This window comes from Kwoniella shandongensis, chromosome 6 (genome assembly GCF_008629635.2).
Source record: "Kwoniella shandongensis chromosome 6, complete sequence".
NCBI lineage: Eukaryota > Fungi > Basidiomycota > Tremellomycetes > Tremellales > Cryptococcaceae > Kwoniella > Kwoniella shandongensis.
Genome location: NC_089292.1, coordinates 916,475 through 930,439, shown reverse-complemented (window position 1 = coordinate 930,439; position 13,965 = coordinate 916,475). Strand labels below are relative to the sequence as shown.

Here is a 13,965-nt window from a genome sequence, read left to right as displayed (position 1 = left end):
ATCTATATACAATGTACAAAGCTTGGCACTGGTACAAGATTTCCACGCGCTGATCAAGCACTCTTCGCCTGCTCCTTTTGGTCCTCATCCTCGCCAATCCACTCCCATCCATCCATCTCTTCCACCTCGCCTACTTCCTTGCCTACGAGCTTACACCACTTGACTTTTCCCTTTCTCGCCTTTCCCTCATTTTCCAACTTGACAAGATGGGAAGAAATCCCCTTTGCAGCTGCAAAGAGCAGTTTGGGTTCTTCGCTCTTGTACAAATATCGAAGTATCATACTGAGCGGAACGAGTTGTCCACGAGCACCATCCTTGTCCTCGCCAGTAGTAGAGGAAGAGGGGATCTGAGCCAGTGTTTTCTTCTCATCTTCGAAATCTGGCATAGGACGAGATTTGCGCTTATCAATCATATCTGGACCACGGGAATCATTGATCTTCTCTTCATGGATATGGATCTCCCTCTTGATTCGGATAAGAGCAGAAGCGAGTGGTGAGAGATGGATTTTCTCCTGTTCCTTCTCCTTCTCCGTCTTCTCTTCTTTCTCCTCCTTGTCGTGGTTGTCCTTGTCTTTGTCCTTGTCGTCTTTGTCTTCGGATGATGGGTCGACCTTCGTTTCATCGTCGCCACCGGAAGACGATTCTTTCTCTGTGACATCTTCCAGCTCGGTCTCATCCTCGATGGTCGTTGTCGCGTTCGCTCCCGAGAACCGCTTCAACACCTCCACAATCTGATCCTCTCTCGCTTGACGATGTGCGATGTAAGTCTCGATGTGAGCTCGAGCGGCTGGTGCTCCAGGGATGTGTGGACCGTGAGCTGGGTAAAGGACGTTCGGTTTCAGAGCGAGAAGGGTCCGGAGGGATGTCATGTCTGAAACGAGCCCAAAGGCATGGTCAGCAGAAGGTCGGCGTAACGTTTGATCGCAAGACCATGAACGTGGGTGAGATGTAAGGCGGGATGATGGGGTATGATTAGAACAAAGTGATAGCTCAGTTGAAATGACGGCACTTACAGCTCTGTAGATCTTCGAACTGAGTCGTCCCTGCTCCCAACACCGTATCACCGGTGAACACCCCCTTCTCCCCTTCCAACATGACCAGACTAACACTATCTTTCGTATGTCCTGGTGTTCTCAAACACCTCAAGCTGACTCTTGCTATCTCTGGGACCTCGTTCCATCTCGCTTTGCCACTTGTCTTGTCATACTTCAACAGATGTTTGTGATTCGGATCGATGATGCTGATCATCAATCCTGGGATGATCGGATGAAAGGGTTGTAATGGTGAGAAAGGATGAAAAGTCCCTTTTGGAAGTGAATTCCAAATCTCTGCATCTGAAGTTGGTCTGCCCCTCTCATTGGCAACGAGAGTAGTTTCGTCTGGCGAAGGGAATTTCCATATTTTCGGAGGAGGACAATCTTTCTTCTTGAGTTCGGTCAATAGAGCTGGTAAAGCACCGACATGATCGAGATGTCGATGTGTCAAGATGATATGTTCGATATGAGGTAATTTCCTCGTATATTTCTCACTGTCCAAATTCGGTGCCCATCTACTCGCTGGACCATAGACGACCGAATCGAGCGCACCCATCCCAGCGAGTGGATCTTCCTCTCGTTGTTTCACAATGGACTGTTTGACCTCGTCAACTTTGTCTTCGGGGACGAGGAAATCGAGTTTCGCTTGGGCGAGAACTGAATCAAAGTGGGTTTCCCGAATACCAGACTCCAAGCCCAGATGGTGGAGATGGAGCATCAGGAGATCGACATATTGTGATGCAGTGTGCGGGGAAGAAGTGTCGATCAGGATCAAGGGAGCGAGCGGGTTCGAAGGAGGTTGGAGAAGATACGAGTTGGTACCTTGTAATGTCATCATACCAGGGTTCTGACCAAGCACACGAGTGACATGGGCCGAGAGCTATACCCCAATTTCGAGCATTAGTATTCAGGCCCGTGTACACGTGTGCTCATAGCGTATAGCAGCGGAGAGGACGCTCAGACGAATCACTACCCTCACTCACCTTGACCACATCGCTCAGTCGTTCAATGTCTGCAATCACCATCTTGTCTGTATCTATCTTTGTCTCTCTGTGGGAATTTGCTCTGTAGGTCTTGTCCTGCCGTTGTTGGACGTCTGTTGTCCGTCGACTTTGTGATCTGTAAGAGTGAGAGTAACGATACCGCCAACGTCCATCAACGTTTAAATACCCGCAATCGAGTCGGTACGCAGACCGCTTTGCCGTGGTTGAAAGGAATGTGGTGAAAAGAGCTGTTCCAACCACCCTTGACCCCTGCTACATGCTTGAGGTATTTTTGGGGGAAACAAGATGAAAAGATGTTCGGCTCATCCTTTCATCTCGTTCAAAGGTATCAACTGTTGTTGTTTTGGGGAACAAGGTGATCAACCTCCACTTTTCATTCTCGTCGGAACCGAATGTGGCACCGACGGCCACAGCGATGTTGATGTGATGTCTGCATGAATTGCTCACTTGAGCGCATATGGAAATGACCAATGAGGAAAACGAATGGATGATGGGGTCACTATATGCAGGGTATCTATGTACAAAGCGTTTCTGGTTATAGTAGAGGAAAGGAATGAAAAATGAGGAGATTGTAAGAGTGGAAGTCAATGCGTCTAAACACGCAGTCGCGATTTTGTTGAATTCGGGACCAAAGATCTTCACTACCAGCCGCCAAACTCGTCCTGCAGAGATGATATTAGCACTTGTTGCATCTTTCCTCACGCGGAGAGAGCTCACGTTATCCGTATCTTTGGCTGCGACGGGCTGTTCGCAACGGTTGGTCAGTCGATATTCTTCGTGATCGCAACACACATATCCTTACTCACTGTAGGAGCTGCTAGTTCTGGCACCGATGATCGCTGGGGAGGCTCAGCCCGTGACGACTTTACCCCGCTGTGCTGTCCCCACCCGCTATCTCTACGAATGCTGTCCGCGGGAGGACGATCTTGGTCGAAAGAACGGGGATAATCGCCCGATGGCCTTGCCGATCGATCCATCTGTCTAAGTCGATCAGGGTGAATCGCCGGAGCAGGTCGGATTGGAGCACGCTCAGCAGGCGTAGGGGACGCCATAGGGTTATTCTGGTTGCCATTGTCACCTGTATAGGACCTCGTTGAGCATGTGCATTGCGTAGCGGTAAAGTCGCTCACCATCATCGTTGCCCTCAGTCGTGGAACCAGCTCCCCATCCATCATCAGTTGCAGGAGTTGGCGTAGCAGTGTCATTCCAACCCCCCTTGCCTGTGTTGTCCTGCCTGGCCGACCAGCCACCACCACCGCCACCACCGTCATTACGTCTACCACCACGACCGCTATCTTCGTGTGGTTCGCGTGGCTGGTCGCAGAAGCTGGCCTACATTGAGATCAGCTCCGTGCAGTCTAGGCGGCGGGGGTAACTTACAATGTGACCTTCTCTGCCACAATTGTAACACTTCCCACTTCCACCTCCAGATTCGCCGCCTTCCGGGCAGGATCGTATCTGTGTTTTTGTATCATTCAGCTAGGACTCCACTAGATAATCTCTCTGCGTTTGGAGTGCAACTCACCGTATGCCCGGTGTGGCCACATCTGTAACAGGCGCCACGCTCTCTCTGGGGTTTCGCGCATTGACTTGACTGTGAGAGACGTATGAGCAATAGGATCAAAATGGTCGAATCACAGACAACGTACGAAATGGCCCATCTCTCCACAGTTGAAGCATCTGTCGTCGCCGCCATTGGGACATTCTCGTGCCTATATTACATCGTTAACTCAGCCTTGAGTGCGCAATTGGCATGAAGACTCCACGCTTACGAAATGTCCTTCTTCACCGCATTTGCGACACCCACTATCACCTCCAAGTCCACCACCGCCTCCACCGCGAGCAGAGAATCCACCTGTGGGACCTGCCCAGCCGTCGCCGGTGGATCCGTCGGCATTCCACCCTCCCTTTCCTCCATCCCGGGGCCAGGAGTCCCCACCTTCCTCAGCAGGCGGGCGACCCCTCCTCTCTGCGTACCCGCTGTCTCGGGGGGTGCGGTCTGGTTCACTGAACCCGCCGAAACCTGACTTCGTAGCATCTCTCCCCTCTCGTTCAGTCTTCATACATGCGAGGGACTGAAGTAACTCTTCGTTACTGATGGGGTTTTCTTCGTTCAACTCGGGCGCTGTATACCTACAGTATGAACGTGTCAGCTTTTGCTATTGACAACGAAAGGAGAGAACTCACACTACACCTCCTTCCCATGGAATGTATGGTGCTTTTTTGGGCGCTGCATCCGTCTCCGGTGCTTGCTCTACTTGGTTCATATGAGGAGGTCGGTCCCTCTGACCAGATATAGGCGACTGGGTCCAACGACCTTTATCTTCCGAATCCGAGGGCTGGACCGGGCATTTATCTTGAACAGGACTTCGGGGAAGCCCAGAGATTGGCACCTTGTCATCGTCCTCAAGAGGGGGAGTGAGGAGAGGATCCGGAGCGAAGTCGGCGCCGGTGTTGATAAGAAGACTTTGAGTACTGTCAGTGACTTGCTTAATCGTTCTGTCGCCTTGGCCACCACGCGACTGCGACTCCGACTTGAGCGACAAGGTGGACGACTTGACGGTCGGTGCAGCACTACCGGAGCGCTGATGTCGGTGTTGCTGAGGCGAGCCCTGGTAGTCAGTCCATCCTACTTCTGCGTTGACGGGCTTCGCTGTGGGTGCAGGGGCGGGGTAAATGCGGTGACGACTGCCATCATCGCTGACGAGCTCTTCCTTCGGTGGCAACGGCTCCGAGTCAGGCTACTGTTCAGTCAGTGTTATGAACTAGACGGAAGGAGGAGCAGAAACTGACATGAGCGGGTCTGAAACCGTAACTGGGAGAGAATGGTCCAGTCGGCTTGATTGGGGACCCCTCTTCATGCCGCTGTCTTTGCGACGCCTACGGATTGTCAGTCAGACGAGAGAATGAGCAGATCGGGCAGTGGCTGAACTTACAGGATGAAAATCTTGGGGTCTAACGGGATCGAGTTCGCGGCGGGTAATTATCTGTGAGATCACATCAGCCAAGGTCATTTTCTCCTGCGTGTGTTCACCCACTCGCTGAACGTATTGAGTGTACCGTTTAGGGTCCAAGTCGTTCTCTTGATCGCGGATACACCTCACTTCAGAAGCAGCACGCTTGCGAGATTATCAGCTTATTGCTATGTTAGATATCTGGGATAACATATCAACTTACTGGACCGCTGGCGACGCTGCGGGCGTCCAATCGACGGTTCTCATCATCCTGATATCGTCTTTGGGCCTATCAGATTGTGTCAGTCGATGTCTCCGTGTGTCCAAAATGTTTCTTCTTACTTCTCGAGCGTCTCGGTCGAGGGCCTGCTGTTTCTTGAATCTGAGGAATTCGAAATACTCGTCCGACGGGACGAGGACCTTGAAGGGGACCGATGGGCTGTCAGTAAAGAACATAATCCTTGAAGCTAGGACTCACTGATCGTGCATCTTCATCTTCGTAGCGAGGGCGAAAGTATACTGGAGCCCTTGCCGCAGGTGGAAGATCACGGTAATCGTACTTGTGTTGTCTCGAGTAACGGTCGTCTTCTTTATACCTCGAACCTTGATTGGAGAGTCTCGGAGAACGGTCCATATCGTTGTAGCTTGCCTCTCGTGATCGAAGGACGTGACTTGCGACATGGTCTCGTTCTCGGTACTCGACCAGGTCAGGATTAATTGCTTTACCCCTTGGCTCGTCGTAGTGAATATAGGGTCGAGACTCGGGAGAAGGTGCGAGCGATCTTCGATCTTCTCTGTAAATGCGGGAATCTTCCCTATCGCTAAGAAGATGGTTCGAGGTTAGGACATCTTCCTCGTCACGGATCATCGCGCTCAATTAGGGAAGAGATGAATGCTGTAACGTGTTGATCACTTCATGTGACAGCGGATAATAAAATGGGGATGCGAATATGGGAGTAGTAAGGACGACGAGAGAAAACGGTCGATCATTAACATACACATGGAAAGTGGTGGGGAGAGAAGCAAGCCAAAGGATGGTCTCAAATTTGGGAGAACAACAGACCCGACTTGGAAAGAGGAAGTGACAGTGTAGCAAGCTGGCAGAAAAAAGCGAAGGAGAAGCATTCCCTTTGCCTCGAAGATAGAGTAACAAGCACAGTGTAGGCTGAAACGAAAAGACTGGAGAGCGATTCTTACCCATCATCAATCAATCTTCCTTGCCTTTCTTCGTCCCACCTTTTACCGCCACGATCATCAGCCCTGACAGACATGATGTCTTTTGGTCTGTGTTTCCCGGAACAAACAAGAGTAAATGAGTGTTTTAGTATGAAAGTATGATCAGGAAGGGGGATGAGAGGAATGAATTCTTGAGGGGGAAAACAGAAAGAAGAAAGAAAAAAGAAGAGGGAAGAGTTGATATGATCATGATCAATTAATATACACAACGGGGGATGGTCAGTGCTCATCAATTGACCGGTAAATAGTGCCATATTGATGAAAGTCGAAAGGAGGGGGTTCAAGGTGGTCAGTGCAGTATTACGTAATCAGCTTGAGAATAACCCCGACTCGCTCCGAGTCTAGGTCCCAGTAGGCTAATCAGGACAACAAGCTCTATACGATCAGTAGGAGGCATTGAACAGCATCGAGAGAGCTCATAGTCGGAGTCTGGGAGCCGTGATGACCCATCCTGTGATATGCCCACTTGAAAAGATAGGTCGACATTGGTTTCCATGTATGCATTCCTCGTCCTCCTTCAATAACTCCTTTCCCATAAACTCCCACCTCCAATTCTATCTCAATGTCATATGGTCGAGGAGGAATAGTCGGTCGAGTAGATGGTTCTGAGAGGTTGCTTAAGAAGATTTGGCCTGCTCGAGACGGAGGTAGAAGTCGTCTCGTCGCTTCACTAAAAGTAGAAGTGGAACAAACATTAGCGACCTGAGACCAAGATAACACCTAGGAGTCATGATGACGGTACGTACTTTGAGGAACGTGGACGGTGTACCAGAATGCGTATCCACCGGCTGTACCGAGACCGATACTACAAGAAGGGAAATGGAGTATCAGCATTTGTTCTAGGTGATTTGCAAAGAGGAGGTAGAGACGCACGCGGCAGTAAGGTCAGTTATGAGCCTCTTTCGGAGCTATTGCATCAAGAACAAATCATCAGCATCACTCTGACGATACGTGGCTGTAAGCGCGGACTCACCTTGCCAACAACAGGAGCGACGGGCATTATGATGGATTGGGATTTGAGAAGTAGATGTAAGAGATTGAGAATACGTTTGTGAAGAGATGTAACGTAAAGGGGATTGCAGCTTGAGATGGAGTGAAGGTGTGTGAATTGGAATGAATGTGTTGGAGTGAGTGGGTACAGTGAGGGTGTCTGATTGGTCGAAAAGCATAAAACAGTGGATGTCACCGTGGGAAAGTTATCTATGCGACACAGGCGACTTTGGGGTAAGTCAAACGTCACTCTGCATCCCGTTGGTGATTGAATTCCTTCTACTCCCTTCTTCTCTTCTTCATATCATCTTGCATAACAGACAAAGTATCACATACAAGAAGACAAACTGTAAGTCAGCTGAAATATGCTTCTGTGTTGACCATTGGTAGCAGTCCGCTGACTTGTGCATTGACACCCCAAATCACCCAACCTCTTCTTACACCTTTATTCCCACGCATGCCTCAACCTCCATCACATCAACGTTCTTCCGCTCGACCGTTCTTTCTCATTGTTCCCATCCTGTTGGCAATCATCGCGACGTACCTATACCCATTCCTCTCAACTGCGACACGGTCATCTCGCACAGTAATCAATATGTCCCTCTCCTCCAAGCTCAGCATCACCGACGTCGCTCTCAAGGGCGAGCGGGTACTCATTCGAGTTGACTTCAACGTCCCGTAAGTGCAAACGGAGACCGACAGTCTAGACTTTTGCTGATATTCCTCACAGCCAAGACAAGGAGCTCAACATCACTAACCCTGCTGTAAGCTGCATTGTCCGGTTGTGATCCATCGTTGACGCCAAGCTGATCATTCAATCGTAGCGTATCGTCGCTGCTCTCCCTACTATCAAATATGCTCTTGACCAAGGTGAGCTGTGTGCAGCTTTGCCATGACCGACGGAAGCTAACGTTACGTCCAGGCGCCAAGTCCGTCATCCTCATGTCTCACCTCGGTCGACCCGACGGTTCCCCCAACTCCAAATACTCCCTCAAGCCCGTTGCTGCCAAGCTCTCCGAGCTCCTCAGCCGGGACGTCAAGTTCCTTGACGATTGTGTTGGTGAGGATGTCAAGAAGGCTGTCTTGGCCGGTGACAATGGCCAGGTCTTCTTGCTTGAGAACTTGAGATTCCACGTTGAGGAGGAGGGTAAGGGCAAGAAGGGCGATGAGAAGATCAAGGGTGAGTCGCACTTGTTATGTCCATTCAAGCGGAATATAAGCTGACGAGAATCTCCAGCCGACCCCGAGAACGTCAAGAAGTTCAGGGAGGACCTCACCGCTCTTGGTACAGTCTACATTAACGATGCGTGAGTGTTCCGTCCAGCTTGTCACGCAACTTCGACTTACGCCCGCATCTTTATGCAGCTTCGGTACCGCCCACCGAGCCCACTCTTCCATGGTCGGTGTCCAGCTCCCTCAGCGAGCTGCCGGTTTCCTCATGAAGAAGGAGCTCGAGTACTTCGCCAAGGTCCTCGAGAGCCCCGAGAGGCCCTTCTTGGCCATCCTCGGTGGTGCCAAGGTCGCCGACAAGATCCAGCTTATCGAGAACATGCTTGACCAGGTGAGGGGTTTGATAAATGACCTTCCGCATTGAATAATTGGCTGACTTGTTTGTCAAGGTCAACACCCTTATCATCTGTGGTGGTATGTCTTTCACCTTCAAGAAGACCCTTAACAACGTTGAGGTGAGTGACAACCAAAAACGTGAACAAGGCGAGAGAGGCGGAGCCTGACGGATTGAGACAGATCGGAACCTCTCTCTTCGACGAGGATGGATCTAAGAAGGTTGCCGAGCTCGTCGAGAAGGCTAAGAAGAACAACGTCAAGCTTGTCTTCCCCGTTGACTACGTCACGGCCGACAAGTTCGACAAGGACGCCAAGGTATGTTCGCGCCTGCCTTTACCAGAGATGATGAGCTGATTACCAAACAGACCGGCGAGGCCACTGACGAGTCTGGTATCCCCTCCGACTGGATGGGTCTCGACGCTGGACCCAAGTCCCGAGAGATCTTCGCACAGACCGTTGCCGAGGCCAAGACCATCCTCTGGAACGGACCCGCTGGTGTCTTCGAATTCCCCGCCTTTGCCCAAGGTTCCGATGCCCTCCTCGATGCCTGTATCAAGGCTGCTCAGAACGGCTCTACCGTCATTGTCGGTGGTGGTGACACCGCTACTCTCGTTGCCAAGGCTGGTAAGGAGGACGCTTTGAGCCACGTCAGCACTGGTGGTGGTGCCAGTTTGGAGTTGCTCGAGGGCAAGGTGAGTTTCTGTTTTGTGACAAGGATTAGCTTGCTGACGTTATGCATTGTAGACATTGCCCGGTGTCGCCGAGTTGAGCGAGAAGAAGTAAATGTAACGGGATTGTATAGATGGACAAATGAAATGGAATTGAACCAATGATGAATGCATGGATTTTGTTTGTTCCCCCCATTTCAATGGCAACATTGAGTCCACGCGTTTGACGCGTCTGATGATTTCAATGCTGTCAACAAATAACTGAATCCATTCAACACTGTGCTTGTCGTTGCCCTCATCCTATACATATACACGTTCAGATCGACGCTATGCCTTCACTGGCCGACTCGCTTGACGCACTACGACAGCAGTCTGAGCAGATTGCCTATCTATCGACCCTCAACTCCGCCCCACCAGGACCTTTTGTCCAAGCGTATCTTCATCTCCCTTCTCACCCATCTCTACCTAAAGGCAATGTTCTCCAACTGATTCGAGATGCACAAGATTCAGAGAGGAGATTATTCAAATTTGTAGGAGAGAGTGATACGGCCGCAGGAAGCGGAGCAGGTGGTGGGAATAAAAGAGTAGAGAAGAGGGAAGGAGGGGTTGTCACACCGTTGAAGGAGTTGAGAAAGGGGAGATCAACAGCTGGTGTAGGTGGTGGTGGGAAGGACGAGACGGAGGTCATGTTGAGAACTGCGATGAAGTTGGTTGACGATTAGTGAGTGTCGTACGAGCTCTTCAAACTGTAGGCATGTACCGGAGACAGGAGGGGTACTATCGGAAAAGTTCCACTGCTGATACATCGTTGCATCGTTCTGTTATAACAGTCGCCCGATGCCTAGAGCACGAGCACACGTTACGAACCTACTCGACACACATCATCGTCAAGCCGAAAGACTGGCTGAGCTTGAACAGCTTATAGCGGAGGTGAGTTTAGGGAATTCTTTACCGTCGCCTCACACTGGCGCCTACTCCTGGTCATAAGATACAGGCGGTATATCCCTGGCAGATGCTGATGTATCTACTGCACCTCATGAAGGCAACCAAGCCTACCCCTGCCCGACCGAGCGCACCTACTTCCGCACCTACGACTTCTGACAACACGTCACAAACTCCCAAACCCAAACTTACACCTGAAGAAGCTATCAAAGCCGAAGAAGCTGCCCTTCGAGCAATCGAAGCCCGACTCGCTCCTCTCCGACGTAACGAAACCAGTTCACAAGCCTCACAATCTGGCAGTGCTGTTTCGCCTAGTCGACAATCACCTTCGCGATCGAATCCGAATGACCAGGCCTTCCCATCTTCCTCTGCTTCGACTATACCGGACAACATGAGGACTCCCGCAAGGGAGATGCCGCATGTAACGAACAGCTTGGTGAATGGGACCACGCCCAGAAGGATCGATCGATTTAGTCCTCTGAGATTTTTGGGAACTCCACGAGCACCTGTTGGAGCGAGTGGGCTGAGAAACGCCACTGGGACCGGACCGGAGGAAGGGAGAAGAACGATCTTTGGAAGGACGGGATTGGGTAGAAGTACGAGCGGTACTGGGTCGCAGAAAATCGCTCCTACGCCTACGTCGGCAAACACATTGGCTGCGCAGACTCCGGTATCCACACATACGACGCATCCCGAGCGAGAGGAAAACGATGGAGATGAGGAAGAACAAGCAGGAGGCAGAGCAACGGAAGATGAAACGATACGATTGGCAAGACCTGTATCTCCATCACCGTCACCTGTGAAGGCCACACCTGCGGTCGCTAGTACTCCGGAACGACCTGCGCCAGCGGATGTAGCTCCAGACGTGACGCCTCGTGCAGAGGAAGCAGAACAGACAAATGGCAAGAACGTTGATGGTGTCGATGTCAATGCGGAAGGTGTCAAGGCGGGTGTGGTGAGTGCAGCTGTTCCTAAATATCGACTACAGGCTGAGCTGATATGTGTCTCATTGCACAGGAAAAATTATGGAATACCCTCGGCGAGATGATGCGACAGGGTCTGAGCGAGGGCAAAGTCGTTGGACAGGATGTCGAGTCAACCGTGTATGTTCAGCTTCCACGTCTCCGTCAAGATCGATATAGTAAGCTGACATGTATGCTAAATGCATATAGGGCTCATCTTCAACACATCTCACAATCGAATCTCCCTCCACCTCCATCACCAAGCAATGCTTCCTCCCATTCCTCGTTATCATCCGCTCCATCATCTGTGCCCCCTGCCAAACCCTTGACGCCCGAAACGATCCTCTTCGCTCATTTGTTCCTTATCCTTCTGCGCGCCTCTTCCACGGCAGAAGCCGGCGAAGTCGACATGAACGAGGTGAAGGAGACCCTTGGTAGTGTTGCAAAAGCGAGAGGATGGGACGGGGCAGGTGGACTGGCTACAAAGGTGATTTATGCAGCGGTGGGAAAGAGGACGGTGAGGATCGATAGGAAAGGTGGAGGTAGTGGTAGGGTCAAGTTTGCAGAGTAAAGTAGTCTGGGTTGAAAGGGCGGTAGTTTTAGATCTGGACTTGGATGTCAGTGATATGTGTATAGTCTGTTCTACGCTCCGATGTTATCACTCATGCAAGGGAGTATCGGTGTACAGTTCATCAAAGTGATTTAGCAGGAGCAATATTGCTGTCTGACCAGTGACTGGAATGATTTGCTAAGTTACCCCGACGCGTTCCTGAAATGTTCAAACGCGTCTTCACTCGACGATTGTCCAGACCATTTAGCATCATTCATCATTGTTCATATCCTTCCCAAAACAAATTCCACTCGATCAAAACTACTTAATCCAGACCACTCAGTGCTTCACACCATGTCATTCTTCGATGACGAAGCTGAAGATTCTCCAACCCATGGACACGGTGGTAGAGCTTCTTCCTCATCACGAGCCCAATCTATCGGCGCATCATCCACTTCCTTCTTGGACAGATTACGATCTACCGTCTCTCCCAGTCCTGGGCCTGGGCATGGTCCTGGACATGGACATGGACATGGACATGGGGTCGATCGTTCTCGAGCATCCGCATCGATATTCGACGAGAGCATCGGCGGTGCTGGATCTTCTGTTGGATATGGAGAAGGTGGAGAATCATCTTTCGGTTTCGCACCGGATAATGAAGGTCTAGGATCGCAGAGTCAGACGGATTTGGATCTTGATGAGATGGAGGAGATGGAAGAGATGGATGATGTTAAGAAGATGGGGTTGGTATGGGTCCGAGAGAGAGGGACAGTTGAAATTATGAATTGGGAAGGGGATCTAATAGATGGTTTATTCGATAAGCTTGAACAGCAGGTGAGTTTGCTTTGGCAGCGTTTGTATTCTATGGTTGGACAAGACCACCTGACCGATAGGATCCCATTGCTCCTCCCGCTGTTCTCTATCACCTCTTTTGCCCCCTTGCCAAGGCAAGACCCCAAGGCCACAAGGTCATATTCACTGATATGAGCTCTGCTTGTGTTGTAGCAAAAAATGGTCACGACCCTTCGATCAGATCCTCAGACTTCCGAAGAAGAACATTTCAAGCTCATGCTGGTTCAGACCGAGATGGAAAGGGTCAAATATCTAGTCAGATCATATGTCCGGACGAGGTTACACAAGGTGAGTCAGCGGAACGGCCTGGACACCAAGTGCTATGGAACGATGGAGATGGATATGGAGATGTGTGCACAAATCCGTTGTCAAAGGCTCTAGCTTGTGATTGCATTTGATCAAGGGGAAGAGTTTGTGCTTGTGCTTGTGCTTGTGTGCGAACGAGTATGGCTGACTGATTTATCTGCCTCCCTTCTACCACCACGCACAGATCGAAAAGTACTCGCATTACATCACGTTGACACCATCAATACATCATCTCCTATCCGGTGCTGAGCTATCACATGCCAGACGGTGAGTCGAGTCACCCATTCTATAACCTACCTCGTGATGCGACGTCTCCGAGCCAGAGCCACGCGGTCGATCCCCCTGTCAAGTCAAGTCCCGTCGTTCGCTGACACCACCTTGATCTACTGCTGCTAGGTACACCGATCTATTACACACACACTTTCAGCACTCTGTCCTTGACAGTTTACCGGAATGGTTACGAAAGATGGACGATAGTTACGGAGACGGATTATCGATGGGTGAGTTAGGGTTCGCTCGCCCTTGCTCAATAAGTCGTGACGAGGCTGACTATCACATCTTTGTTTTGTGTAAAGTGACCAAACCAAATCGGAATGTACCAGTTTTGATCTACTGTCGACGAGATTGTGGGGAAATTACATTAGAAGGGTAAGTCATGTGTCCTTACAACACGTTTCCCTAAATCACCTAGACCTCTTGTAGTCCACACGTTCTTGCATTACTCTTCTCTTCGTAGCCTCAGTAGCAACATGAAACTGACGAGATACTTGCTCGTACAGCGGCGAACGGGCAGCTTTGGCAAGAGGGACGACCCATTTGGTCAAATACAAACTAGTCGATCGATGGATCAATCTCGGTTGGGCAGAGGTATTATAACACAATGCACAAGAATGTGATACAT

At 50.5% G+C, this 13,965-nt stretch overlaps 5 protein-coding genes across 5 annotated transcripts; 3 read left to right on the top strand and 2 right to left on the bottom strand.

Moving 5' to 3' along the window:
• Window positions 1-53: 53 nt before the first annotated feature.
• Window positions 54-2,059, bottom strand: CI109_103652 (uncharacterized protein; the record flags this gene model as incomplete). Its single annotated transcript, XM_032001847.1, has 3 exons — window positions 54-871; window positions 1,014-1,914; window positions 2,018-2,059. 3 exons carry the CDS (start codon window positions 2,057-2,059, stop codon window positions 54-56), a joined length of 1,761 nt encoding a protein of 586 aa, XP_031864010.1.
• A 620-nt stretch (window positions 2,060-2,679) lies between these two features.
• On the bottom strand, window positions 2,680-5,860 carry CI109_103651 (uncharacterized protein; the record flags this gene model as incomplete). The annotated part of the gene is made up of 15 exons (XM_032001848.1): window positions 2,680-2,700; window positions 2,756-2,782; window positions 2,845-3,116; window positions 3,169-3,365; window positions 3,419-3,496; window positions 3,564-3,632; window positions 3,688-3,750; window positions 3,842-4,171; window positions 4,226-4,779; window positions 4,832-4,918; window positions 4,975-5,025; window positions 5,077-5,157; window positions 5,216-5,281; window positions 5,335-5,412; window positions 5,471-5,860. The coding sequence occupies 15 exons, from the start codon at window positions 5,858-5,860 to the stop codon at window positions 2,680-2,682; spliced, it is 2,364 nt and encodes a 787-aa protein (XP_031864011.1).
• A 1,953-nt stretch (window positions 5,861-7,813) lies between these two features.
• Window positions 7,814-9,567, top strand: CI109_103650 (phosphoglycerate kinase; the record flags this gene model as incomplete). Its single annotated transcript, XM_032001850.1, has 10 exons — window positions 7,814-7,896; window positions 7,949-7,982; window positions 8,043-8,088; window positions 8,141-8,398; window positions 8,456-8,525; window positions 8,584-8,779; window positions 8,838-8,903; window positions 8,965-9,099; window positions 9,150-9,476; window positions 9,529-9,567. 10 exons carry the CDS (start codon window positions 7,814-7,816, stop codon window positions 9,565-9,567), a joined length of 1,254 nt encoding a protein of 417 aa, XP_031864013.1.
• A 214-nt stretch (window positions 9,568-9,781) lies between these two features.
• On the top strand, window positions 9,782-11,927 carry CI109_103649 (uncharacterized protein; the record flags this gene model as incomplete). Its single annotated transcript, XM_032001851.1, has 5 exons — window positions 9,782-10,173; window positions 10,283-10,382; window positions 10,495-11,349; window positions 11,412-11,497; window positions 11,567-11,927. 5 exons carry the CDS (start codon window positions 9,782-9,784, stop codon window positions 11,925-11,927), a joined length of 1,794 nt encoding a protein of 597 aa, XP_031864014.1.
• Window positions 11,928-12,260: 333 nt separating this feature from the next.
• On the top strand, window positions 12,261-13,940 carry CI109_103648 (uncharacterized protein; the record flags this gene model as incomplete). The annotated part of the gene is made up of 6 exons (XM_032001852.1): window positions 12,261-12,740; window positions 12,912-13,046; window positions 13,249-13,331; window positions 13,461-13,564; window positions 13,640-13,712; window positions 13,844-13,940. The coding sequence occupies 6 exons, from the start codon at window positions 12,261-12,263 to the stop codon at window positions 13,938-13,940; spliced, it is 972 nt and encodes a 323-aa protein (XP_031864015.1).
• Window positions 13,941-13,965: the final 25 nt, after the last annotated feature.